Source organism: Mustela erminea, chromosome 17, assembly GCF_009829155.1.
Source record: "Mustela erminea isolate mMusErm1 chromosome 17, mMusErm1.Pri, whole genome shotgun sequence".
Taxonomy (NCBI): domain Eukaryota; kingdom Metazoa; phylum Chordata; class Mammalia; order Carnivora; family Mustelidae; genus Mustela; species Mustela erminea.
The window spans coordinates 41440465-41468263 of record NC_045630.1 but is presented as its reverse complement, the minus strand read 5'-3'; the positions used below and the strand labels follow the sequence as shown (position 1 = coordinate 41468263).

General features: G+C 36.3%; 1 protein-coding gene across 2 annotated transcripts in view; it reads left to right on the top strand.

The window, feature by feature from the left end:
- KIF14 (kinesin family member 14) overlaps window positions 1–27799 on the top strand; it is a 53760-nt gene that overhangs the window by 15525 nt on the left and 10436 nt on the right. For both annotated transcript variants that reach the window (XM_032318880.1, XM_032318879.1), the window contains exons 12-25: window positions 51–198; window positions 463–526; window positions 3178–3362; window positions 6909–7011; window positions 7944–8104; window positions 10399–10546; window positions 11049–11201; window positions 12848–12974; window positions 15860–15953; window positions 16524–16656; window positions 18116–18216; window positions 23646–23740; window positions 25649–25873; window positions 26065–26249. In XM_032318880.1, coding sequence (XP_032174771.1) covers window positions 51–198; window positions 463–526; window positions 3178–3362; window positions 6909–7011; window positions 7944–8104; window positions 10399–10546; window positions 11049–11201; window positions 12848–12974; window positions 15860–15953; window positions 16524–16656; window positions 18116–18216; window positions 23646–23740; window positions 25649–25873; window positions 26065–26249 — 1922 coding nt within the window. The remainder of the gene's footprint in view (window positions 1–50; window positions 199–462; window positions 527–3177; window positions 3363–6908; window positions 7012–7943; window positions 8105–10398; window positions 10547–11048; window positions 11202–12847; window positions 12975–15859; window positions 15954–16523; window positions 16657–18115; window positions 18217–23645; window positions 23741–25648; window positions 25874–26064; window positions 26250–27799) is intronic.

Below are 27799 nucleotides of genomic sequence, written 5' to 3'. Positions count from 1 at the left end.
AATGATTACATATCAAATGTTATTAATCATGCACCTTTTTACATATTTAGAATTGAAAGCAGAAATTGAAAAGCTAAAAGCTGCTCAAAGGAACAGTCGAAATATTGACCCTGAACGATATAGGCTATGCCGGCAAGAAATAACATCCTTAAGAATGAAACTGCACCAACAGGAGAGAGACATAGCAGAAATGCAAAGGTGGAATATAGCCAATATTTTAGATGTCTGTGTGTTACCTGAAATCATTGGGTGGGTGGTGCTGGGATTGGTGGAGAGGGAGGACTTTAGGAAGGATCTGTGGCTCTGTTTTCATACTTTCTGTATGAATAGAGGAGTCCATCCCCAGACCATCATATTTTAAATATTCCTAAGTAGTTTCCTAATCTTTATTTATTATCTTTAATTCTCAATCTTATGCATCTGGATATTTTTAACTGTATTATTCTGTTTGTCTTTGGAAAGAGCATGGAAAGAAAAATTTGAACAAGCTGAAAGAAGAAAACTTCAAGAAACAAAGGCATTACAGGTATCATTTCAACTTTCTAAACTGATTTGAAAATTAAATGAAGATGACAGTAAATATGGAAATGGAATTTCTCAAATATTCATTGCATACTGACTCTATATGGCAAGCAATACCATAAAGAGAAATAGTATAAGAAAGTGCTGAGATCAAGACTCTGATATACTTAGAGCCCATAATTATGTTGGAAAATTAAAATATAAACAAACCATCTAATTCTGTTCACTTCGGTTCAACAAATATTAAATGTTTTTTCTGTGCCAGGCCTGGGGGAGGCCAAGGTGAATAAAATGTAGTTTTGGCCCTCAAAGAGCATGTAATTTAAAGGAATATTTACAATGTAAATAGGTGACTGAAAGGCAGTGTGATCTGACTAGGTTGAACCATATGATACTGCCATTTTTTAGGTAAGAAATGAACACTGGCAGTGTCATACGGTTCAACTTAAGGCAATGAAAAGCATGTAAAAGGAAGAGAAGCAGGAGACAGGAGGGAGTAATTAACTTTGATGAGGGTGGTTGTTAAGGAGGACTTCAAAGAGAAAAGGACAACTAAGCAAGATTTAGTTAGGCTACCAGAGTCAAGATTTCTTTTTTTAAAATTTTTTATTTTATTTATTTATTTTTTAAAAAACATTTTATTTATTTATTTGACAGAGAGAGAGATCACAAGTAGGCAGAGAGGCAGGCAGAGAGAGAGAGGGAGAAGCAGGCTCCCCTCTGAGCAGACAGCCCGATGCGGGACTCCATCCCAGGACCCTGGGATCATGACCTGAGCCGAAGGCAGAGGCTTTAACCCACTGAGCCACTCAGGTGCCCCTATTTTTTATGTTTTTAAAGATCTTATTTATTTGACAAAGAGATCAGAAGTAGGTATAGCAGCAGGCAGGGAGAGAAGGGGAAGCAGGCTCCCCGCTGAGCAGAGAGTCTGATGCAGGCCTTGATCCCAGGACCCTGAGACCATGACCTGAGCCAAAGGCAGAGGCTTAACCCACTGAGTCACCCAGGTGCCCCACAAAGTCAAGATTTCTAAGCAAGGAATCCCATGTTCAGAAGCATGGAAGGACAACATAGCTAGATGTCCACAGAATTCAGAACTTGTATATTAATGCTGGTGGCAGAGATTGGACTGGAGAGTAATGCAAGATTCAGATCATGACATTGAATTTAGGTGACTGGGAGCCAGTGAGGTGTTTGAATGGAAAGGTAGTGACATGAGCAGACTTCTGTTTTAAATAGGGTCTTCTGGTAATGGTGGATTTGAGGGAGGAAAGACTCATGCTGGCTGGGAAGGTTATTCATCTAGGAGTCTGTTACCATGGTGAAGGTAAGAAGTGGTGAGAGCTCCAGTAAGGCAGTGGCAGCAGGAATGGCTAGTGGAGGAGTTGAGTTCAAAAGATAGAAAGGAGGTACAATTCATAGACTCAGAGTGTGTTTTGGATGTGTGTGTATGCTGAAAAAATGGAAAAGTCAAGAATGATGCCCAGGTTTCTGAGATGGGTGCATTGCACTGTAAAATCATGAAGTCACTGTAGTGGTGAAAGAAGCCAGATGACAATGGGTTGAGGAGTGACTAAGGAGATAGGGCCATACAGGTAAACACTGAAAACCTTGAGTGAGAAGTCAGAGAAAGGGGCTGTGAGATCCTGGAGAAGTTTTGTTTGTTCATTTTGGTTTTGTTTCTTTAAAGGAGGGAAGACACTTGAACTTTTTTATAGGAATCAAAACTCCTTAATGGAATGAGGTTCTAAAAGAGATTGGAGAGTATGGGTCAAGGGCAAAGGTATTGGCCGTAAAGAAAATATTTCAAATGACTGTAGGCAAAGAACTGTAAGAATTGGGAGGAAGGGGAGAATATTCCTTGGGAAGGTGAGTCCAGCTTCATAGAAGAGGATTGATTTGAGTTTTGAAAATTTGGCTTTGAAGCTTGGGTAAGATTTTGTTACGTAGAAAAAAGGAAGAGTGCATTCTAGGAAAGGAAAATTGTATGAGAGTAAAGGTACAAAAGTTGAAGGTATGCTCAGAAGAAGGTGTGTGGATCAGTTTTATTGGAGCAGCAATTTGTATGTGGTCATAAGGAGATAAAATGGGAAGGATATGTTATGGTTAGTTTATTGATTTTCAGGCTAAGTAATTTGACTTTTATCTTGTAGGAAGTGGGAAGTGATTGAGAATGTTTGACTGGGGTGTTGACATTTTGAGAATACCCTTTCAGGAGAATTGATTTAGCATAGGATGTAAGATGAACTGAAAACAAGAGAAATTGTTGACAGGGCAATCAGGCAGCTGCTGCAGTAGTTCAAGTATGAGGTAATAAGGATCTGAACTAAGGTGAGGACAGCAAAGATGCAACAAAAGGAACTGATCCATTCTAAAGACAATCAGTCAGTAAGAAAAGGCACATTTGAGGGTGACAGATTGATGCATGAGAGGGCTCAGCATGGTGAAGGTCAAAAAAAGGCCAACATAACTCTGAAAGTCTAAGATGTGTGATGGTAACAGTCACGGGGGAACCATGAAAGAGAGATTCTAAGAAACCTTTACTGAGACTTCACGTACAGCAATATTAATGTTTAACATAGACCACTTATTTTAGGTGGATTTAGTAATTTGCTGCCTTTTGTTAATGTTAATTTATTTTCTGACTTCCACTAGAAAGCAGGAATTACATTTCAAATGGACAACCATTTGCCAAACCTCGTCAATCTCAATGAAGATCCTCAATTATCAGAGATGCTGTTATATATGATAAAAGAAGGAACGACAACAGTGGGAAAGTATAAACCAAACTCAAGCCATGACATTCAATTATCTGGGGTACTGATTGCTGATGATCATTGGTATGTTATTCTTCTAGAAAAAAAAGGCTCCTGTTCATTTTTTTAGTAGGCTTCCATATCTTGATGTGTATGGTTTCCTTCACATGAGGCATTCATTTGTACTGATTCTTTGGTGTAATCTTTCAAATGCATCTTGTAGCCAGGAAAAGCAGACATTCTGAGTGTCTTGTAAGGAAGATAGGTTAATTACTATCAATATGAGGATTAGTGTAATGGTATTTCTATTTTGGTGTATCTGATCTGTTGGTTGAGGGATCATTTATTTTATTTTTTAAATGTCACAACTTTTTTGGCAAATACTCTAGAATTTTTTTTTTTTTAAAGATTTTACTTATTTATTTGACAGAGATCACAAGTAGGTAGAGAAGCAGGCAGAAAGAGATAGAGAGAGAGGAGGAAGCAGGCTCGATCCTAAGCCCCTGGGATCATGACCTGAGCTGAAGGCAGAGGCTTAACCCACTGAGCCACCCAGGCACCCCTGCTGTGAAGTATCTTATTGTGTACATTTATCTACCTTTTATACTATTACTATCTTTCTCTTTTGTTGATAGATATATGGGTTGTTTTTAATTTTTTGGTATCATAATATTGCTATGCATATTCTTACACATATCTCTTGGTACAAATGTGAAGAGTTTCTCTGGAGTGAGTTTCCCAGATGATAAACTGAGATATGAGTCCTTAAGTTTTAGCCATAAGAACTTAGGAGGCCTAACCTACCAGACTAGAAAGACACAGCCTTTCTATTTATCCCAATCTGCTATATAAATATTATGATTTTCTAATTATGCTATAAAAATGTATTTATTATTAACAATATATAAACAATAATACTTTTTAAAGCTTGGGAAACACTTTTTTTTTTAAAGATTTTGTTTATTTATTTGACAGAGAACATAAGTAGGCAGAGAGGCAGGCAGAGAGAGAGGAGGAAGCAGGCTCCCTGCTGAGCAGAGAGCCCCATGTGGGGCTCAATCCCAGGACCCTGAGATCATGACCTGAGCCGAAGTCAGAGGCTTAACCCACTGAGCCACCCAGGTGCCCCTAGGAAACACTCTTAAATTATATCTAAAACTACCTGAGATATTAGATTGTAGGATATGTTCTTATTCAACTTTACTTGGTAATTTCACATTGTTTTCCAAAATGATTATGAATTTTTACTTCCACTGGCATTGAGAGTATCTATTACTCCATATCCTTGTCAAAACTTGGTACTGGCAGACTTTAATTTATGCCAGTCTAGAGAACATGATACGGTATCTCATTGCAGATTCATTTTGCATTTCTTTGATGAATAATCTCTTCATGTATTTATTGGTTATTTTAGTTTGCTCTTCTAGGACTTGACTGTTCATGTATTTTATCCATGTTTCAGTTGGATTACTTGGCTTTTCTTAGTAATGTATAAGAGATCTCTATATATTCTGATTGCCAGCTCTTTGTTTTTTGTATTGTAAGAATCTTTTTTCCAATGTGTGGCTTATCTTTTCTCTCTCTTTTAGTGCCTTATGATGGATCGAAGCTCTTTGTTTTATTGTAGTACATAGCATGAGTCCTTTTCCATTACAACAGTTGTGGTCTTTTTTAAGAAATCCTTTCCGCACTGAGGTCATAGAGATGTTCTTTTAACTTTTCTTCTAGATGTTTTAAAGTTTTGTTTTCATATTTGAGCTTTTAAGTAGTCTGGAATTTTTTGTTTGGTGTGAAATAGGGGTCTGAATTCATTTATTTCTCATGTGAATAAGTAATTCTGCTAGTATCATATATTAAATAGCTTCTTTTGTGATCTGAATTGTTCATACAAAAAATTTCCCAAAAGAGTCTTTTTCTTCTCACTAGTACTCTGTAGTCTTAATTATTTGAGCTTTATAATGTCTTTATATCTGGTATGTATATCTCTTTCTTCTTCAGGTCCTTTTGTTCTATTAGTTAACAGTTTTCTATAACAAATTTGTAGTACTATTTACACCAGTGTCAAAGATACGTGACATAATCCCAAAGTGTTAGGAGTCCAGTAGGGGAGTAGGAAGTCTGTATTTTCCCTTTTAGTACACTCATCACTATTGTCTTACTCACTACACCATGAACTTTGTGAGCCTTGGTTTCATGTCTGTCTTCATTGCCGGGACCTATCTGGCACATGGGGGCTTAATGAAGAAAAGAACTTCAGTACCTATCAATGTATATTAATGTTACGTGGGACTTGGCATTCTATTTTTTAAAGATTTTATTCATTTTTTTTTAAAGATTTTATTTATTTATTTGACAGAAAGAGAGAGCACAAGTAGGGGAAGCAGAAGCAGAGGGGAAAAGCAGGCTGAGCAGGGAGCCTGACTTGGGGCTCGATCCCAGGACGCTGGGATCATGACCTGAGCAAAAGGCAGACACTTAACTACTGAGCCACCCAGAGCCACAGGACTTGCATTCTTAATGCTTAGAAGTAAAACTCACCTCTAGCTTGAGCCAAAAAGATAAGCTTCCAGCATTTAAGTTGGGCATTGAAGGATGAGAGAGATAACATTCTTCCTATGTTGGAGAAAAGGCTCAAAAGAGAGAAGCTGATGTCAAGGCAAATTCAAGGTACTGAATTAAGAGTAAGATGTTGTTCTCACAAGGAAATAGTCATAGATAAAGAATGTTGGTGGTGAAGCCAGATTGTGGAGGTTTCAGAATGCCAGGCCAAGGAGTTTTGATAGAGCTAGGAGAGAGAAGGAATCGGAACAAGTAGATCCTGTTGAAACCTTTACCTGGTTAAAACACTGGTGGGAGGGACATACTGGCAAGGGGTGAGCTATTCTTTCCAGATTGTTTTCTCTAGGTGCTACAACTGAACCGTTACTCTTTAATTATAGATCTTGGAGCCTAATCAACAGCTAGAGGTTTTGGGTTGGGACTCAACTTTTTCTGTAGCTTTTTCTCTCTCTGTTAAGTTAATCTAAAGATGAATTGGACTTTGGAGTGTCTTTCCTATTCTTGAAATAAAAAGACTTTAAGGAATATGTAGCATTTATAGCTGATTTTCATAGTGTCAGGGTCTAGCTAATTAGACAACTAAGGAGTGTTTTTAATCTCCATGCTTTTCCTTCTTCTGTATAACCCTACTTTTCATGAGAGGAAAATGTTTGTTTTTCTCTTCATCTTTAAAACTCATACATAAAACCATAAATTAAAAAATAAAACACTTAAAAGTGTTTCATTCATAGGTAACCATTGTCAGTATTCTAATGTTTTTTCCTTGAATTCATTTCATTTTACTTTATTTTTGAGGAGAAGGTTTTTTTGTTTTTTTTTTTTAAAGTAGTTATAGTTAAATTACATACAATGAAAATCCTTCCCACCACTGATAGGATGGAATTGCTCAGGCTTTTTTTGCCAAAACTTCAAAATGTAGTTGGAGGAAAATAAAAGAATTTTAAGTTATTTTTGTCACAAATTGATATGAATCTTAACAGCAAGGGAATAATCCCAGCAGGATTATTTTGTATTGCCTTTTTCTTTTTCATCTATGCTGTAATTATAACAATGTACTTCTTATCTTAACAGTACTATAAAAAATTTTGATGGAATAGTGAGTATCATCCCAGTTGGAGAAGCAAAGACATATATAAATGGAAAACACATTTTGGAATCCACAGTATTACATCATGTAAGTTAGCCAGTGCTAAAATCTAACAAATTGTTTGACTTTGGGCAAGTTGTTTAATTTATGTGAGTCTCAATTTTCTCCTCTGTAAGATAAGGTAGTGAACTAGATTAAAGACTATACAGTTGTAAAATTCTCTTTTCTATTAATTCATTAATTACCTTCATTCATGCAAAGACAAAAGTTATATCACTGTAAACTAGTACCTGAAGAGCTGACCACTGACAGCACCATTATGTGTCCAGTAAAGAGCTCGAAAAGCATCCCCGTTATTTGCTATGTGACTTTTGAAAAAAGTTATTTAATTAGGGTGATTGTATATCACTGAAGTCAGGATACTGTTGAGAGCATTTGTAATAATTATATTGGGAGAAGGGCACCTGGCTGGCTCAGTTGGAAAAACATGTAACTCTTGATCTTGGGGTCTTGAGTTTGAGCCCCATGCTGGGTGTAGAGATTATGTAAATAAATAAAACTTAAAAAAAATTACATTGGGAGAACAGGCAAAAATGAGTCTGTTATAGGCAAACCAAGACTGTTAGTCATTTCATACATATCCTACCTTTCGGGGGAGGGGAGGATTAAATAAAATAATCTGTCTATAGTTCTTAACACAATGTCTGCAAATTGTACGCTCAGTGAATGCCTATTTTTATTATCAAGCTCTGTGCTCTTTAACTTCCTCATTCCTAAAATCTAGATAATAGTCTTATCTCATTGGGTTGTTGTGAGATATAAATGAGATCACGTATATATATAGTGTTTAACACAGTGATTGGCATATAGAAAATATTTAATAAATGTTAGTTTCTATGATTTTTAATGTTTATTATTACTGATATTAGACTGTATTGAATTACTGAGCTTAATTATTTGTCCCATGAAAGTTTTTGATTCAGACTCACCTCAAGTAGTACATTTTTTGTGTTCTTTAGGGTGATCGGGTGATTCTTGGTGGAGATCATTATTTTAGATTTAATCATCCAGTAGAAGTCCAGAAAGGAAAAAGACCATCCGGTAAAGATACTCTTATAAGCGAGGGTCCAAAAGACTTTGAATTTGCAAAAAATGAGTTGCTCATTGCACAGAGATCACAGTAAGTATTCTTGTTGATATGAAATAGTAAGAATATGAGAGAGGTCTACAAGAAAGAGTCAACCATATCGTGCTAGTCTCCGCCAGTTAATTCTTTGGGTGCTAGTGTCTAGTGATGTGATCTTTTCTCTTGGTACATTCATTCATTCAGCAGACATTAATTGAGCAGATATTATGTATCTGTCACTATACTAGGAATACAAAGAATAACTGAAATTTAGCTACTACACTGGAGGAATTTATCATCTCGTGGGGCTGACACGCGGTTGTACCAGAGTGCCAAGACAGAGTCCTGCAGTATGTACTGTTTATGGAGTGAGGGGTGACTCGTAGGCCTGACCAGGAATCATCAAAGTTTTCTAAGGGACAAGAAGACATCCCCTGGAATGGAGTCCCAAGAAGCTGTTAGCAGTTAGCCAGCAGAACAGGGGTGTGAATACTTTTTGTTTTCTTTGCCCCATTTTTAGCTCATGCAATATTGTAGGATTTCTGATTTAAGCAATATCCTTACCAATTAATTGGTAAAGTATATGTAAAGAGTTAGGACTTTATCTTAAAGGATACAGAATCATTAAAAATTTTAGGCAGACAAGAGAGAGACCTGACAAAATCACAGTTTTTGAGCTTACCATGACCCAAGTCCGGAGAACAGAAGAGAGGTGGAGCAAGTATAGCTTGCAAATGCCAATCAGAGATTGTTGAAGTAGAAGCACAGCGTGGGTTAGGTCGGAGAGAGTATTACAGAGAAAGAACCAACCACACTTGACGACCAAAGAGGATGAAGGGATGAGGAATCAGAATAACTAGTATGGACTGGGCTAATCCTATTTTATCTTTTAAAAATTCTGAACTTGCTTCTGGTGTTTTTTTTTAAAAAATTGTGGTACAATATCTGTAACATAAAATTCACTCTTTTAACCACTTTAAAATATACATCTCAAGGATGTTAAGTATATTGACAGTGTGTACAACCATCAAACTATTCAACTCCAGAACTTTTTTATCTTCCCAAACTGAAACTCTGTTGCCATTCAGCTGTGACTCCCCATAATCCCTGGTCTTGTTATCCTACCCGCCAGGCCCTGGTTACCGTTAGCCTTCCTTCTTTTGATAATTCTTTTTTCAGTGAAATTGAGGATGGAAATTTCTTTTTTTTTTTTTTTTAAAGATTTTATTTATTTTTCAGAGACAGAGGGAGAGAGCGCGAGTGAGCACAGGCAGACAGAGAGGCAGGCAGAGGCAGAGGGAGAAGCAGGCTCCCTGCCGAGCAAGGAGCCCGATGTGGGACTCGATCCCAGGACCCTGGGATCATGACCTGAGCCGAAGGCAGCTGCTTAACCAACTGAGCCACCCAGGCGTCCCGAGGATGGAAATTTCTATACAATGTAGTTGCTAAAGCATTGATTTTATTTTTTTTTTTAAGGATTTTTTTATTTATTTGAGAGAGAGAGAGACAGAGACAGCAAGAGAGAAAACAAGCAAGAAGGAGAAGCAGGCTCCCCACTGAGCCTGGAGCCTGGCGTGGGGTTCCATTCCAGGACCCTGGGATCATGATCTGAGCCAAAGTGATGCTTAACTGACTGAGCCACTCAGGTGCTCTAGAGCATTGATTTTATTGAGAAGAAAGCAGCTTTCAGTTTTTTATACTCCTTGATGCTTTTCCCTTGTATATTAAAAGATGACAAAGCTAATTTAATGTTTTAACTTACCAAATGTCAAATTATTATAGATGGTTGAAAATATACAACCTATTTTATTAGCTCTCATAACATTTTTAGAATTATTTCAATGTTTTCCCTAACCTGTGACCTAAACGTGAATTAAAAGTTATTGATATATGAAATATAATTTTTGCTCTAATTATTGTTAATCATAAAATACCCTTATTTGGGGGGCATCTGGGTGGCTTAATTGATTAAGTATCCAACTCTTGATTTTAGCTCAGGTTATGACCTCAGGGTTATGAGACTGAGCCCCGTGTTGGGCTCTGGCTCAGTCGGAGTCCGCTTGACATTTTCTCTCACTCTCTCCCTCAGCCGCTACCACACTGTGCGCATGCGTGCGTATGTTCTCTCGCTCTCTCTCAAAAACCTAACAAAACAAAACAAAAAACCTTTATTTTGTGTTTTCTATAATGTCAACTATATTGTTTACTACAATGTCAACTATATGTTTACTAATGTCAACTATAATGTTTACTTCAACGTTCACTATGGCATCATATTTTTATATAACTACTATGGTATATAAAGGATTCTTGACTATGTGTCCTGTGACTGTTTTGCTACTTTGTAGACTTGAAGCAGAAATAAAAGAGGCACAATTGAGAGCAAAGGAAGAAATGATGCAAGGAATCCAAATTGCAAAAAAAATGGCTCAACAAGAGCTTTCTTCTCAAAAAGCTGCATATGAAAGCAAAATAAAAGCATTGGAAGCAGAACTGGTAAATGGCAGAACTGTTTTTTTCTTTCTCTGCTTGTGCACCCTAAGTGATATATTGCCTATAAAATTGAGTATATCCCTAGAAGGAAACTGAAGGAATATCAAAGACTAGAGAGTCAAAGCCAAGTGAGTCTCAGCCTTCTTTAATTTTACTTCAGGAAGCAAGTTAGTAGTAGACAAATAGCTGTTGGAAGAAGAAAAATAGAGAAGCTTCTATCTTCTACCTACTTGAGCCCATGGCTCTCTCTCTGGTTTCTTGGTCATCTTGCATTCCCACAGCCCATTTTAGAGGAGAGTGCTCTAGAAGGTTTGACTGGTGATACTTATTTTAGGTTAGATTAATAAAGCTGAATGAGATAGAAAAACTACAGGGCAACTTTTCTACTGATGAGTCAATTTCTTATACATTGATTAAAGAAATGGACTCTTGTACATTTTTTATATTGTTTTTGAAAAAACATTATGTGTTTTTGCCCATTACTTTTTTTTATTGTTCTTTAAAGAAGGAAGAGGCTCAAAGGAAGAAAATGCAGGAAATAAATAACCAGAAGGCTAATGACAAAATTGAGGAATTAGAAAAGGCAAAACAGCAACTTGAGCAGGAAATCTATGTAAACAAAAAGCGATTAGAAATGGAGACTTTGGCTGCAAAACAGGTAATTTCATTTTGTAAGTAGTTGGCTCTGTTCTGAGCAACAGCTGGAAATTTTTTTTTTTTTTTTTTTAAATGAACTCACGGTACCTAAGAGGAGATGGCTGAATCTGGGTCTCCTGATAAGAAGGGCTCTACTTTTTCTTCTTTTTTTTTTTTTCTCTTTTGGGGGGATGAGGGGTTGAGATCATTTTGTTTGATTTTCTTTTTTTTTTTTTTACAAGACCAGTGCTCTAATCCCTGAGCTACGGAGTCCCGCTTCTCCTTCTTCTTTTTTTTTTAATGAAAAGGGCTCTTCTTGCCTGAAAGCTTACAACCTGGTAATGCTCACAGCTCTGCTCACACATCATCACACAAACATTTTGAAAGACACAGAGCTCTTATTTTGAACTGGTTCCATACAGCTTTCCCTTTTTATGCCTCCACAATTGTCCTGTGATCCATCAGCCCAAATAATGTAAATGAATGAAATAGTGCTAGGGTTCAATGTGTAGAAGGAAGAAAGGCACAGCTCTTACACTGGATTGTATCCTCATGTCAGAATGAAGCATTATTCATCCATGGAAAGTGTGACCAGCAGTCTACTTGCCTGAGTGACTCCTAAGAGAACTCACAGGAGGGTGTTCATAACCCCAGTCATATGAGCTCAGGCCCTGAAGCTTTTATCATCTGAGTGAGGGCAGAGACATCTTCAGGGCTGACTCATATTAATCAAGTTCTGAGGACTGCGGTATAAAACCAGACTGTCAGTATTTTAATATCTTGAGTACCCTTTTTATCAACCATTTGGAGTATTCTTTCTCCTTATGTTAGTGGTTGTTAAAATATGGTCTTTAGTCCAGCAACATCAGCATTACTGTTAGAAATGTGTCGTAGACCCCAGAACTCCTAAAATTAGAAACTCTAGAGGTGAGGCCCAGACCTATTCTAACAAGTTTTGCGTGGAATTTTGACAAATACTAAAGTTTGAGCAGCATGGTTTTCCATCTCTGCTTTGATTCCTTACATCTTAACCTCAAAATTTGTCCTTGAAAGAGCAATTTTCTTTTTCTTTTTTTCCAAGTTATATAGTGAGAGTGTTGGTAGAAGAAAATACCTCTAGTAACCCAAAAGTTCTGGTACTATAATACAGTGATAACTTGTGACTAGTCAATTCTAGGACACAAAGTAGCTAGTGAACCACCTGAGAATTTTAGAAAAAAAAAAAACAAAACAACAACAACTGTTTAAATCTTGAAAACAGTAATTATTAATGGGCTGTTATAAAGTATTTGTGGCAAATAAGGTTTTTGTGGTATCTTTTAAATTTAACTTTATTTGGTCATCAAATGTTCTTGAATGTGGGCTCTTCTGAGCAGTTTTTTCTTTTTTTTTTCCCCAAAAGGTTTTTTTACTTCCTATCAATGGGAAGAATAAGATTAATTTATGTCATAAAAAATTCTAATGATTTGTTATGGAGTCAAATTTTATACAGATATTTTATAAATCACTTTTTAAAGGCCTTTTATGCTTAATAAAAACTGTAAAACATATATACTTAATAAAACATACTGTAAAATGAAATTCAATTATGCTGTGTTATGTTATCAATTATAATTTCTCTCTTTGTGTATTTTCATGTATGGGTCTATGTGAATGACTATCAATTAGGCTTTAGAAGATCATAGCATCCGCCATGCAAGAATTCTGGAAGCTTTAGAAACTGAGAAGCAAAAAATTGCTAAAGAAGTACAAATACTGCAGCAAAATCAAAGTAATAGAGATAAAACTTTTTTAAGTGAGTATATGATGATTTTAGTGGGCATTTTCTAAAGTTTTATGTGTGTTATTTCATATGATGTAATTGCTAAAATGTTAGAGTTGGTTGTCTTTGTATATTAAAAATGATTTATTTTGGATGTTGCTTTTTTGGATCTAAATAAATTTGCAGAATTTTTAGTTTTTAGAATATTTAGTTACATAAGCAAATAGTAAATAAAATTTCAAGTGATATTTTAACGTGTAAAGTGTTTTTAAAAGTGCAATCTTTTTTAAAAAAAAAATTTTTTTTTTTTAAATTTTATTTATTTGACAGAGAGAGACAGTGAGAGAGGGAGCATAAGCAGAGGGAGTGGGAGAGGGAGAAGCAGGCTTTCCGCTGAGCAGAGAGCCCGATGTGGGGCTCGATCTCAAGACCCAGGGATCATAACCTGAGCCAAAGGCAGATGCTTAATGACTGAGCCACCCAGGTGCCCCTAAAAATGCAGTCTCTTATTCTAATTTTTTAGGTCTTACATCTAGACTGGGCATTGGGTACTTCCTCTTCTTTTTCACTTGAATCTTATTTTTTTGTGTATACGTCTACATTGCTGTATGGAACATGGCATGTTTTCAATGACTTTTTCTCATTATGGAAATTATGGAAAATTTTGAACAATTTATAAAAGTAGAGAGATTGCTACAACAGACTCATATATTTATCATCCAACTTCAGCAATTTCTAACACATGTTTGGTCTTGTTCTGGTTGTACTTACCCCGCCTGCCTCCCTGAACTGTTGTGAAGCAACTCCAAGACATCATTCCATTTGATTTGTAAATACTTCACTATATATCTCTGCATTAGATAAGAACTTTCTTCTCTCTTTCTTTGTCACTCTTTAAGCATAACCGTGATATTGTTAGCAAACCTAAAAATATTAATAATAATTTCTTCTACTCATTAGATTTCTAGTCTACATTCAAATTTCCTGGATTGTGTCATAATTTTTTTTTAATATCTTGTTGGTTTGAATCAAGATACAAACATGATCCTCACACATTGTGTTTTGTAGATATGCCTTGTAAGTCTTATTCTATTTTTATTATTTTTTAAGATTTATTTATTTTTTTTTAGAGAGGGAGAATGTGTGAGCTGGTGTGGGGAATGGGGCAGAGGGAGAGAGAGAATCTCAAGCAGACTCTGAGCTGAACCAGAGCTTGACTCATGGCTCAATCTCAGGCCTCTGAGATCACAACCGGAGCCAAAATCAAGAGTCAGACATGCTTAACTGGCTAAGTCACCCTGATGCCCCAAGTCTCTTTTATTTACATTTATTTTTCATTTTTATTAAGTAGTCTCCATGTCCAAAGTGGGGTTGAACTCACAACCCTGAGATCAAGAGTCACAGGCTCTACCTGCTGAGCCAGCGAGGCACCCCCATTTAAAAAAAGATAGATTTATTTAATTATTTATTTATTTTAAAGAGAGAGCAAGAGCACATGTGAGTAGTGGGAGGGACAGAGGGACAGAATGCCCAAGCAGACTCCCTGCTGAGTGCAGAGCCCAAAGCGACAGATCCATGACCCATGAGATCATGGCCTGAGCCAAAACCGAGAGTGGGATGCTTAATGGACTGAGCCACCCAGGTGCCCCTTTTTAAGTCTCTTAACCCATAAATTTGCTTTTCTTGTCTCTTTCTCCTTGTAATTTGCTTTTTGAAAAAATCAGTTTATTTGTCCTATGGTTTCCTACATTCTGGATCTTGCTCTTGTATCTCTATGGTGTTGCTTAACAGGTTCCTCTGCCCCTATATTCCCTACACAATGGTGGCTATTTCTTCAGGCCTATCAGATTCAGATTCAATTTTTTAGCAAGAATTACCTGGTAGTTGTGTTGTATTTCTGTATTTTCTATATTTTCTATAGCTTTTATTTTGAAATACATTTGAAACTATTAATGCTTGTTATATCTGTTGTGAGAAGTAAATAAATACATTGACTAATACATCTTTTTATTCTTCTTAGAGCCTAAAAACAAGACCTTGCAATGAATATCTGACTTTTTTACCATGCGTATAATGAATTTTATCCTTTCAAAAAAGTGTTCTAATGGAAGATTGGTGATAAGTTTGGGTGATAAAGAAAATATGATAAAATCTTAATTTTAAATTAGGAAAATGGAATTGTGGCCTACACTATTTCCCTTTTTTGTTCTGATATCCTGAAATATATGTTTAAATTTTCAGGCAAAATAAAGAAAGATTGTGGTTTTATATAAGTAAGGCTGTAGTATGCTTTACCCAATACTTTAAACAAATTATAAATTAAAAAAAAAAAAATCAGAGGGGTGCTTGGGTGGCTCAGTGGGTTAAGCCTCTGCCTTTGGCTCAGGTCATGATCTTAGGGTTCTGGGATCAAGCCCCGCATTAGGCTCTCTGCTCAGCAGGGAGTCTGCTTCCCTATCTCTCTCTCTGCCTGCTTGTGATCTCACTCTCTGTGAAATAAATAAATAAATAATCTTTTAAAAAAAAAATTGAGAACTAGTATCTTAATGTACACATTGGGTTGGATGATGGATGACTCCTTTAAAAAAATAAATAAATAAATCAGAAAAAAAATCTTTAAAAATATTAGAAGACAAAGCATTGTCTTTGGCATTTCCTCTCTTATGAAATCCTTTCTGTATCAACTTTCTATATCACTTTCAGTTTTTTTCTGTGTCTCCAGAGGTGAAAGACATCATTTGCTATGAAGAATACTTTATAGTTCAGGCTTGAGAAAAAGTTACTCAAACATTGCCCTTACTTTCTGTAATAGTTAAAACTATTTATTTAAAATCAATTTTTTTTTCAGGAGTTCTGCCTAGTGATATAAGTCAGGGCTCATATGTGTTTTTTGATCATCTCTGTGTGTTTTCTACTAGTTCAGACAAATTGGAGCTCCATGAAACTCTCCATGATGATTCAGGAAGCCAATGCCATCAGCCACAAATTTAAAAAATGTTATGTTTTTAGCAGGTGAGCAATTTCTTAGCCTAATTATAAAGTAGTTCTTTGTTTTAAACTAACTGACCTTCATAGGATTGCTTTCTAAATTTAGTTTCTGCAAAGACATAGTATCTATATGATCTTTCTAGGAGAGATCAGTATCAGAATTCCCAGTGACACATTTGGACTCCCCTTTCAGAGCTCACTCGGGAGTAAAAGACTTTCAATAATTAGCATACCATACTAAATACACTAAGTATGTTTATAAAATACTTATTTGTTAATATAAGTATATTTTATAAACAATAATTTTAGGTGTTTTAGGACTTTACTGATTTTCTTTTGAGTTGCAAACTTACTAATATTACATGTTTGGAAAGAAATATACCTAATTAGAATATGATTTTTAAAATTCCTATATAATAAGTTATTTTTATATAGTATATATTAGTCATGATTTTTTTACTATAATAAAAATGCTTAACAATGGAAGATTTATCAGTGGACTGAATTTTTATGGAAGTTGTTTTAATTCAGAAAACTCTTATAAATGGGTATGTATGTTTTAGGATAAGCATTTTTCTTTGATCTTTCTTTCAGACATGATGTATCAGATAAAGGAAGTAATTCTGACACTTATGTTCGGGTTCGTAACCTACAACTAGGGATCTCAACTTTCTGGAGTCTGGAAAAGTTTGAATCTAAGCTTGCAGCAATGAAAGAACTTTATGAGGTTTGGAATATTATTAAAACCTTTGTAAAGTTTTTGAAATAAAAAAATATACAAGTGATGTGTTCTTAGTAAAGAAACTTTGGCAAATAAAGGAAAAGGCAATTTACATTACCCAAACCAACCAATAGTAACAATTATGTATGTTTACTTTACTTTTGCCTATAATAGATGGGGTTTTATATAATTCATTTTAATATAGGTATACCTGTAATAGAGAAATTTAGTGCTGAATCTGTCCACAATTACACTTGTGTGTTTTCAAAATTTTGCATTTAAGCTTAAGAGAAGAAAAAATTTGATAGACATAAAGCACTTTGCATCATTTGTCATTATCTTTAATGCCTATAATGTGTATTTTTACATAATTATATTTTCCCATTGCTGTGCTTTTTGGTATTATCAGTTGTTTTCTATTTTAATAGGACTAAAAATATCCCTGCACATATTGGTTTTTAATATCTTACAAAAGCACTGTACTGAAGTCATTTGATCATTCTTGCCTTGTCATATACATTAAAATATGGTAGATGTTACCTCCATTACTATCCTAGATCCTATTTTCAACTGTTGAAATATTCTTTGACTATTTTTCTATATAACTATACTATTTTTGAATCAAGTTCTATATGTATAGTATTTTGCTTGAACTTTAATTAGTATTACTCTAAATACTTAAAATTCAGGTTATTATCATGATTCATATATTCAACCAGGGAGTGATTGAATCTTAATGTTGTCAGAGTATTCTTTTATTTTTCTACTGAGGATTTATCTTTTTTGTTTTTACTGTCTTCTAACTCCCAAGTTTATGTTTTTGAATCATTTAATGATTTCTGTGCTTTTTCTGTGATAGCACTCTTTCAATATAATTTCTAGCATCATGTGCTTGATTTTTTGTTTTGTTAAGAATGTGATATTTTTAAGACTTTATTTATTTGAGAGAGTGTGAGTGGGAGAGGGACGCAGGGAGAGGGAGTGAAAGAATCCTCAAGCAGACTTCCTGCTGAACACAGAGCCCAGTGTGGCGCTCAGTCCCAGGCCACTGAGATCATTACCTGAGCTGAAATGAAGAGTTGGATGCTTAACTGTCTGAGCCACTCAGGGGCCCCAGGAATGTGTTATTTTTAGACTTCTGTCAGATAACCTGTAATTTTGTAATTTTTAATTTAAAATATAACAAATTTAAATTTTTGTTTTCTTTTAGTTGCTGAACATGTTTTAAAGGATTTTATTTATGTATTAGAGAGAGAGAACATGAGCAGGTGAAGGGACAGAGAGGGAAAGGGAGAAGCAGACTCTCCGCTGAGCGGGGAGCCCAATGTAAGGCTTGATCCCAGGATCCTGGGATCATGACCTGAGCTGAAGGCAGATGCTTAACCCCATGAGCCACCCAGATGTCCTAGTTGCTAAATATTTTTTAACGTAAACTAATAGAAACCATGTATTTTATTTTTCTTAGAGTAATAATAATAACAAGAGTGATGATGTCTTTTGTGATCCTGAAGATGAATGGGAACCTGACATTACAAATGCACCGGTTTCTTCCTTTTCTAGAAGGAGGTAAAGACATTTTGTTACTGTTTTTTGTTATTGTTGTTGTTCTGGGTATATATTTGTAGATAGAAAGAAAGAAAGAAAGAAAGACATTTCCTTATTTTAAAGGAACTATCTATTGTCATAATGGATATGTCTGTGAGAGACCGAGTAATATAAGAGAAATAGTATGTTAGTGATCAAATTACAGCACTTGGGGCATTAAATTGTTTATCAGTCACTAAGAATGGGGAAAAAATGGTCAGCATCTCACCATGTAAGTCTTAAGAGTGACTGAGAATAGAATAAATCTAATTTCCTATAAAAACGAATAGTGTTTATTACTTTTAAATTACCCTTTTTCAAGAACTTGGCATATTCTATGATATTTTATTGTAAGTTATAGAACTTTAAATGCTGTCAAGTTAGTATGAGCACCACAGAAGAATAAATATGGTGATAGAGAACTTATATGTGTGACAAATGCTGCTTATTAACTAAAACCATAAAAGACTTCCACAGTGAATAGATGTTTTTCAAGGAAGAACTAGTTCTGTTTAGACCTCAGATGCTTAGATTACAGAGGAGCAAAATGGTATAATAGAATGGTCGTGGTCTTGGAACCAATTTAGCTGCTTAGTTTGGTTTTTAAACAAAGACTTCTTTTTAAACAAATACTTCTTCATTTGGTTTTTAAACAAGACTACTGTCTGCTATGTCTTGAGGATACAAAGATGAATAAAAAAATACTCTCTTGTCCCCAAAGAACAGGAATTGAAGAGACTAGAAGAACAGTTGATAAAGACCCAGAATCAGGTCAGGCAGAAGAACTGGAGAGAAAAGTATGGTTTTATACATATTCAAGAGGAAGATTGAATAAGGATTCGGCTAGCTGTGGGGTTGAGGGTGATAAAGGGCTCAAGGATGAATCCTAGTCTCACAGGGGTAACTGGCTAAAGGAAGGTGGTGTTCCCAGACATGGAGGGTCAGATTAACTTACTTTTTTTTTTTAAGATTTTATTTATTTATTTGTCAGAGAGAGTGAGCACAGGCAGACAGAGTGGCAGGCAGAGGCAGAGGGAGAAGCAGGCTCCCTGCTGAGCAGGAAGCCTGATGCGGGACTCGATCCCAGGATGCTGAGATCATGACCTGAGCCGAAGGCAGCCGCTTAACCAACTCAGCCACCCAGGCGTCCCAGATTAACTTATTTTTGAACACAATGAGTTTGAGATTCCCAGGGAGCATCCAAGTGTATACATTCAGATCTAGAACACGGAAGGAAGGATTTAAGAATTTTCAGGATGTTAGAGTCCATGGCATTCTCCATCCAACAGAAGCATCATCATTGTCAAGAACATTTACTTAGTGCTTGCTGAGTATTATCTCAGGTGGTTCTTACACAAAACTGTGAGATCAGTGCTGTCATTAACCACCTATTACAGATGAAGAGGCTGAAGATTTAAAGAGGTTATAAGTTGTCCAAACTCACAGAGCTGATAAAGGAAGAGCCGGCCCTCAAATCCACGTTTGAGTGACTCTGAAGATCCTGATTTTTCTTGACCACTGTGCCACATTGCCTCTCTGTTGCATATGAAAGAACAGAATCTTTCTGGTTAATTTCTTTTTCCCCCCACCCCGCCCACTTCATCACCTTCAGCTGCAGCTCAGAATCCATTTGGGTTTCCAGACCTTTTCAGGCCTTTCTTGTTTTTGACTATGATTATTTTAAACTCATTAAAAAAATTTCAAAGAGATGGAACTACTTTAGAAAGATTTCTTCCTCCTGTTACTTCTCTTCTATTTGCTATATGGTAACTGCTAAGCTACAGTTGGAAATAGCCAAGAAACAAGAATCGATACATCTTATGTGTTACATACATACCAGCTGTGTATTTCAAGCTGAAAGAAATCAAAGCACGTCCTTTAAACAGATTCTGAGTTTCTTGGGCACAGGATATATATCTGTATCCCTTATAATGTACTATAATGAAAAAGTCACAGGCTCATGTCAGTGTCCTGGGTTCTAACTTTTTTCATTAAGTTTTTAATTTCAATTCCAGTATAGGTAGCATACAGTATCATATTAGTTTCAGGTGTGTAATAGAGTGATTTATGCCGAGTGTACCCAGGGGCAAGTGACATTACATCTTTAGGCTTCAGTTTCCTCATCTCTAAGATAGAGACAGTAATACATTTCTATAGCACCTATTGCTAAGTTTAAGTGAGGTCATATATAAAAACAATTGCTGCTTCTGCTACTTCTGCAATGACCACCGTGGGACTGATGATGATGTCGTGAAGTAGTTGTAAGGATTCGAGATAAAGTATGTAGAACTTCCACCACAGTGGATAGGTGTTGAATAAATGGCAGTTCTTAATATTGGACGTTTATATGTGCTAAATAAGATTAAATCTTGGAATACAGAGATGATATTCTTTCTTTTTTTTTTTTTAAGATTTTATTTATTTATTTGACAGAGAGAGAGATCACAAGTAGGCAGAGAGGCAGGCAGAGAGAGAGAGGAAGCAGCAGGCTCCCCGCTGAGCAGAGAGCCAGATGCAGGGCTCTATCCAGGACCCCGGGACCATGACCCAAGCTGAAGGCAGAGGCTTTAACCCACTGAGCCACCCAGGCGCCCCGATGATCTTATTTCTGATTTAATACCAGTGATATCTTTAAGTGGTATCTTCAGGTGATTTATCTTGAGGATTTCAGAACAGTGCTGGGTTCTCCAAAATGAGCTAAAGATGGCCTGTGGAGCAAATTGGGCAGAAGGCCTTAGGGTATGTAAGCTAACCTAAAGTAACATAAGCCTCCCCCAAATTCAGACCAGAACTACAAATTCATCAGAGATGAATTTAGATTTTATAATATTGGTTTCTTACTGTATTTTATTATAAACAGATACAAACTTGGTGTACTTAGAATTATGGATCACAGTATAATTAATGAACATTAGTGAGCAACGAGATGAGTGAAAAAGGTGAAGAGGATTAAGGGTACATTTATTGTGATGACCACCGAGCAATATATAGAGTTGTTGAATCACTGTATTTCACTATATTGTATACTTGAAACTAATATAACACACTACATGTTAATTATACTTGAATTTTTGAAATTAATTAAAAATATATAATGAACATAAAAGTTTTAGCTTATTGAAAGTTGGTGATCTGCATCTTATTTTCTGCTAACCTCTAGGTTAATAACTAGGGAAGCAACAAAAGTTTAAATTATTACCAGAGAATTAAAACTTCTTTTGATATTTTGAAATTAGGTGTTTTCATGTGGTAGAGATGTTTTCTTGAGAACTTCTAATATTTAAAACTATCATATTTTTCTTAAAAAATGAATTGCTCTTGGTCAGAGACCTTGTATATGAAGTTTCAGCCTTGTAAGAATGTTTATGACAGAATTGCAAACTCTGAGAATGCCTGCGGGTAATGGAAACACTGACAGATTCTTAATTATGGAACCGTTACCTGGCAGCGATATGCCATAGCCGCTCTGCAATGAAATAGACTGGTTTGGATGCCTATAAATTGTGATTCGTTCTGTGGACAGTCAAAAGTAAAACTTCTCCTGAGGTTAAGTAAAAATTCTTTGAAAGGAATGTGACAGGCATTTTGTTTGAGTTTAAACATTGTTTAACTATGATAGTGTTAGAAGAATAAATTTCCCTGGTTTAGACTTACTGTAATGTACCCTTCCCTTTTATCCCTAAATACCAAAAACTGTTACCTTTGAGGTATTTCTTATTCCTATTATCAGTCATATTGAGGTTTGATATTTCCTTTCCCCGTTATGAGTTGTATTTCTGTGTTTTTCTTGTAGGAATTCATGGGGAAAAATATATTTGAAACATTTAGATGACTCCAGATGGAATATGTTTTTGTTTAATGATCTTTTCAACAAATAGTATTTTTCTTTGGCCGACAGTGGTAGAGAGTTCTGTTAGGAAAAAGACTTCAAAGGATCCCCTAGATTTAGATCCAGGTCACAGCTCAAGGATTCACTGATACAATGAGGGCTGGAGTTGACAATGTGGTTTAAAAAATGGGCAGATGAATGGCAATGTGGAAGTAGGCTGCTTTTTCCAGTAGCAGTTAAGAAAAATGAGTAACAGCCAGACAGCCAGTCATACTCCAGGCAGAGATCAGAGTGGTTTTATAGGCTGAGGGGAAAGAGGCAGCAGAAAGAGAGAGTGAAGATAGAGTCATTCCCTCCGTTTGTGTTACTGCTACACTTCACAGGCATTCTGCTTTTCACACTGTGTAGCAAGTGCTTACTTGAATGTTTTTTTATGTACATCATCTCCTTGTTTAGAATCCTTGCTAATCTCAGCATAAAATCCAAGCTTCCTTGATTGGCATTACGGTCAGCCTCAGGCTGGCATCTTCGCACCCCCTAGCGTCTCCCTTGCTCCTCTCCACTGTCCTACTGCAGTCCTTCAGAATCTCACTCTGTCCTTGAATGCACCATTCAAGGTGCATTCTTTGATCACCGGGGCTTCCCACATCCTGGTGCCCGTGTCTGAACCACTGTTCGTTCCCTCCGTCCCAAGCCTGCCTCCCTGTTGGGCTAACTCCTGTGCATCCTTCAAGGTCATTGTCCCAGGAGCCCCCTCCCCACTCCCCACTGACTCCTTGGGCCAGGTCAAGTTCTTCTCCAGCAGAGCATGCTCTGCTTTCATGACACATCACTGTATTGTAATTATTTGCCTAATTTCTCTCTTTTCCTGTGGACCTTAAGTTCATGAGCCCAAAAACCAGGTTTCCTGTGTTTAAACACAGTATTTAGAACCTGTTACTCTATAAATATGTGTTCCATATACTTAATTTAATTATATGCTTAGAATGATACCTATAAATAGTAAAGTTCTTGCTTCGTAAACCAAATGAATTTAACTATTTATTGATGAAAATGTTTCCACAGGAAACACACACCTGCATACCCATTTTCTTTAGAGAATTAAGAATATTTTGTTTGAGATTTTATTTATTAATTTAAGAGAGAGCAGGAGAGAGAGAGAGCACAAGTCAGGGGGCAGGGCAAAGGGAGAAAGAGAAGCAGGCTCCCTGCTGAGCAGGGAATGCATTGCGGGACTCGAATCCAGGACCCTGGGATGATGACCTGAGCTGAAGGCAGATGCTTAACCGACTGAGCCACCCAGGTGTCCCAAGAACATTTTTTTAAAGATTTATTTATTTATTTATTTGAGAGAAAGAGAGAGAGCATACACATGAGTTGGGAGGGGGGCAGAAGGAGAAGAAGAAACAGACTCTTCACTGAGCAGGGAGCCCTGTTTGGGGCTCCATCCTAGGACCCTGGGATGATGACCTGAGCTGAAGGCAGGCACTTAACTGATTGAGCCAGGTGCTCCAAGAATATTCTTAATATTGTTATTCCATGTAGTATATAACCACTGATCTTATGGTTTATCTTTTTTTAGGAGCAGGAGCTTGATGAAGAATAGAAGAATTTCTGGTTGTTTACATGACATACAAGCCCACCCAATTCAGGATTTGCATTCTTCCCATTCATCAGGTATTTTTTCATCACATTTTCTTGTATACTGAGAAAAGTATCAAGGCTTATTGTCTACCAGCACAATAAAATGTTATATATCTGTGTATCAACTTGTTTATTCAGTATTATTTGAGAGTAACATGTTTTACAAAATAATTTTCAGGATGCCTGGGTGGCTCAGTTGATTAGGCAGCTGCCTTCAGCTCAGGTCATGATCCTAGGGTCCTGGGATCGAGTCCCACGTCGGGCACCTTGCTCAACAGGGAGCCTGCTTCTCTCTCTGCCTCTGCCTATTACTTTACCTGTTTGTGCAGTCTCTCTGACAGATAAATAACTAAAATCTTAAAATAAAAAAAGTAATTTTTCCAGGTAAATTAAAGCTGTCTTTTTAAGGGCCATATTTAAAAATTAAAGAAAATGAAGAGCTCTTTGCTCATTTGCAGTTTTCAAAGAGGCAAACAAACCATGTGTGCCTTTAGTATGGACCTGCCCAGGCAGCCACGGGGCTGGGCACGGTGCTCAACTTCTGGGAAGTTGAGCAAGTGTCCTAACTTCTCACCTTAAGTGCCGTATTTTTAAACCAGAGTTTTGCAATGCTTTGTAAAGTGTTGATGTTGGATTTTAGAATGCATTAACATCATCAGCTTACTGAACAAAGAATATATTGTTAACTATTCATGATGACTAGAATATAATCACTATTATCCTGGTAATAATGGTAAAAAGTGGTAGAGCTTTGCATTTTGTAGCTTTTCTTTTTTCTCTTCCCAAATCAAATTCTTATCTTTGGCCTACTCTCTTTTTTAAAAATGCTTTTTATTTTGTTTTGGTTTTTAATACCCCAAACATGGGGCTTGAACTCATGACCCCAAGATCAAGAGTCACATGCCCTAATGACTGAGCCAGCTATGTTCCCCTCTCCTAGACTCTTTTTTTTTTTTAAAGATTTTATTTATTTGACAGAGAGAGATCACAAGTAGGCAGAGAGGCAGGCAGAGAGAGAGAGAGAGGAGGAAGCAGGCTCCCTGCTAAGCAGAGAGCCCGATGTGGGACTCGATCCCAGGACCCTGAGATCATGACCTGAGCCGAAGGCAGCGGCTTAACCCACTGAGCCACCCAGGCGCCCCCTCTCCTAGACTCTTAATAGTCCCCACCCTTTGTCCTTATTCTACCTTCCTTTTAGTTTGGTGTTTCATCATCTATGAACCTGAAAATAACCTTGTTTATTAAATGAGAATCATTATACTTATGAGTTAGCATTCCAGTATAAAGTTATTACCAGAGGCTCCAAATTAGCTCTTTAAGCTGTTTCCATTTACTTCTGGTTTGGACAGTGCTTAGAAAATTAGTCTGAAAGCCTGTCTCCCAGAGATGTGATATATTAACTGTACATAATAATTGGCTTTAGCCTATTTTAATTATAGTATGCCTAGATAAGGAACTGATATAAAGTAGAGCTAATGAGACATTCCTTTTAATAGTTTGTTTTAGTATTGCCTACACTTTCAGCTCACGAATTAATTTAATTAATTTATATTATGATATTTATATTTATTCTATTTATATTATTTTTTGTGTAACTACCATTGTTTTCACTAATTTCAGAGTTTCTTGGGTGTTCCCCAAAAGTCAATAAGGAAGGAGAGTAAACCAGTGGTGGTTGCTTAGTTGATTTGCATTGTCTATTATTTGTATTGTGGTTGAGGAACTACTAACCTATGGATTGACTCCACTGACAGATGAATTGACTCCTTTATAAAATTGTGTTTTCAATTAGGCTTATTGAAGTAAAAATGCATTGAAATAAGAACAGCCTACTTTGAATTTACTAACAAATGAGTCTATAATATGCTTGTGTTAATACATTTATTTGAAAGTATTGTGCCTGAAAAGTAGGCTTAAGATGGCTATTTTCTACCGATACAGGATTACTGGAGAAATCGAGCCCTATTTGCTCAAGTTCAGCAGAATCTTACCTTCCTGGAATTTGCAAAGAATTGATTGGGTCATCCTTAAGTTTTCTTGGACAGAGTTATGATGAAGAAAAAACCGTGGCTGACAGTCTGATGGATAATTTTCTTAAAATTTATCACGGACTATTTGCCATTTCCAAAGCTCATGAAGAACAAGATGAAGAAAGTCAAGAAAACTGTAAGCAAACTTACAGCTTTTATTAACTTACATGAATGATTATTTTCTGCACATTACATATTCTTTTGAAGGAATATTTTGCATGCATTTTGTCACATTTTGCATGCATTTTCTGACCTTAATGGTGATCATATATGAGTTCTTTTATCTGGAGATTATTTCTTCCAGTAATTCTCCTTCTTTTTTCAAAGTGTTCTCTTCTGATCGAACAACCCAGTCACTTACAATCCAGGTCACCTGTGCTTTTGAGCAGCTTGTGGTGCTAATCAAACACTGGCTGAATGAAATTCTGCCTTGTATCAGCACAGCAAGGCTTGAAGATGAATTGAGACAAGAGATCAAAAAACTAGGAGGCTACATACAGTTATTTTTACAGGTAAATTGCTTTGCTGATTATCATTTGAAGAATTCATTTATTCAGCAAGTATTTATTGACCTACTGTCTGCATCTTCCCCAAAATTAGATCTGTAGAATGTTCAGAAGTGATTTCTGCATTATAATTCTGAAACTGTGGTTATCTATAATTGTCTATTAATTATGGCTTCTGTGCCAGGCACTGAGAGTTCTCAGTGATTTACAAATATTAACTCATTTAAATCTCTTAACAACTTCAGAAGTGGGCACCGTTATTAATCACCATTTTATAAATGAAGCAATGGAGGTACAGGGTATGTAGCTTATCCAGTTGTTATAGCCGTAACCAGTAAGTGATGGAATTAGGATCTGAACCCGGGCAGGCTTGGGCCCAGAGTTCATGCTCTTTACTATGCATATTCTACTATGCTAACCCTTAGTAATGGCTATGGGGAAAAAGGCAAAGTCTTGCTCTGGTTGTTTGTTAGATTAGTCACAAGCCCGGCGATGCACAGGCAAGGAAAATAATTTTTTTTCTGTTTACCTTATATCAAGTGAGATTAGACTTGGCTCTGAAGAAGTAGTAAGCTAAAAGCTTACTCTCTGTCATATAAAATCTGGGGGTAGGCATGGTGGCTCTTCTCCACTCCTTGAGATCCAAGCTCCTTCCAACATACCTTTCTACCAAGCCAAATCATGGCCCTTTATTTCATGGTCCACCAGAGTGGTGGAGCTCTGTCTGAGTTCAGTGCAGTGGGATGGAAGAAGTGACAAAGAAGAGAAAGGCCAAACTTCCTTTAAGGGAAGTTTCTAGAAATTTCCCTATGACATTTCTCTTTATGTATCTTTGGCCAGAACTTCATTACATGACCATATCTAGCTACAAGTATTATTGGGAAATGTACTTTTTATTCTGGACAGATATGTACCTAGTGGAAAAATCAAGAATTCTATTACTACAAAAGAAGTGGGGAATTTGATATTGGATAATACCTAGTCACCCACCATTTCAGTGAACTCCTCCGTAAGAATTCTTTGAGTAGGGGTGCCTGGGTGGCTGAGTCAGTTAAGCATCCAACTCTCAATTTCAGCTCATTTTATGATCTCAGGGTCATTGGATCAAGCCTTGTGTCAGGCTCTGTGTTTAGTGTAGAGTCTGCTTAGGATTCTCTCTCTCTCTCTCTCTCTCTCTCCCCCTCTGCCCTCCCCCTGCTTGTGCATATATGCATGTGCTCTTTCTCTCTAAATAAATAAAATCTTAAAAAATAAAAAAGAATTCCTTGAATATATGAGGGGAACAGATATAAAAATATCAAAAGGGATAGGTTTCAATTTTTTAAATGGGTGACTTAGATTCATAACAAAATGTTCTAAAATGTTGAACAAAACTTACGTTATTATGCCCACCAAGAGACTTTCTACATTCTATTATTGTGGTAGAAGTTAGTTGTATCAAATACTTCCTGAGGGGCTATTTACTTGATAGGATTTGGAAATGTTTGTTTGATTAAGTAATCTCACTAGTCAAATTGAAATAAACCTTTATTTTTTAATGTTTTTTTTAAAGATTT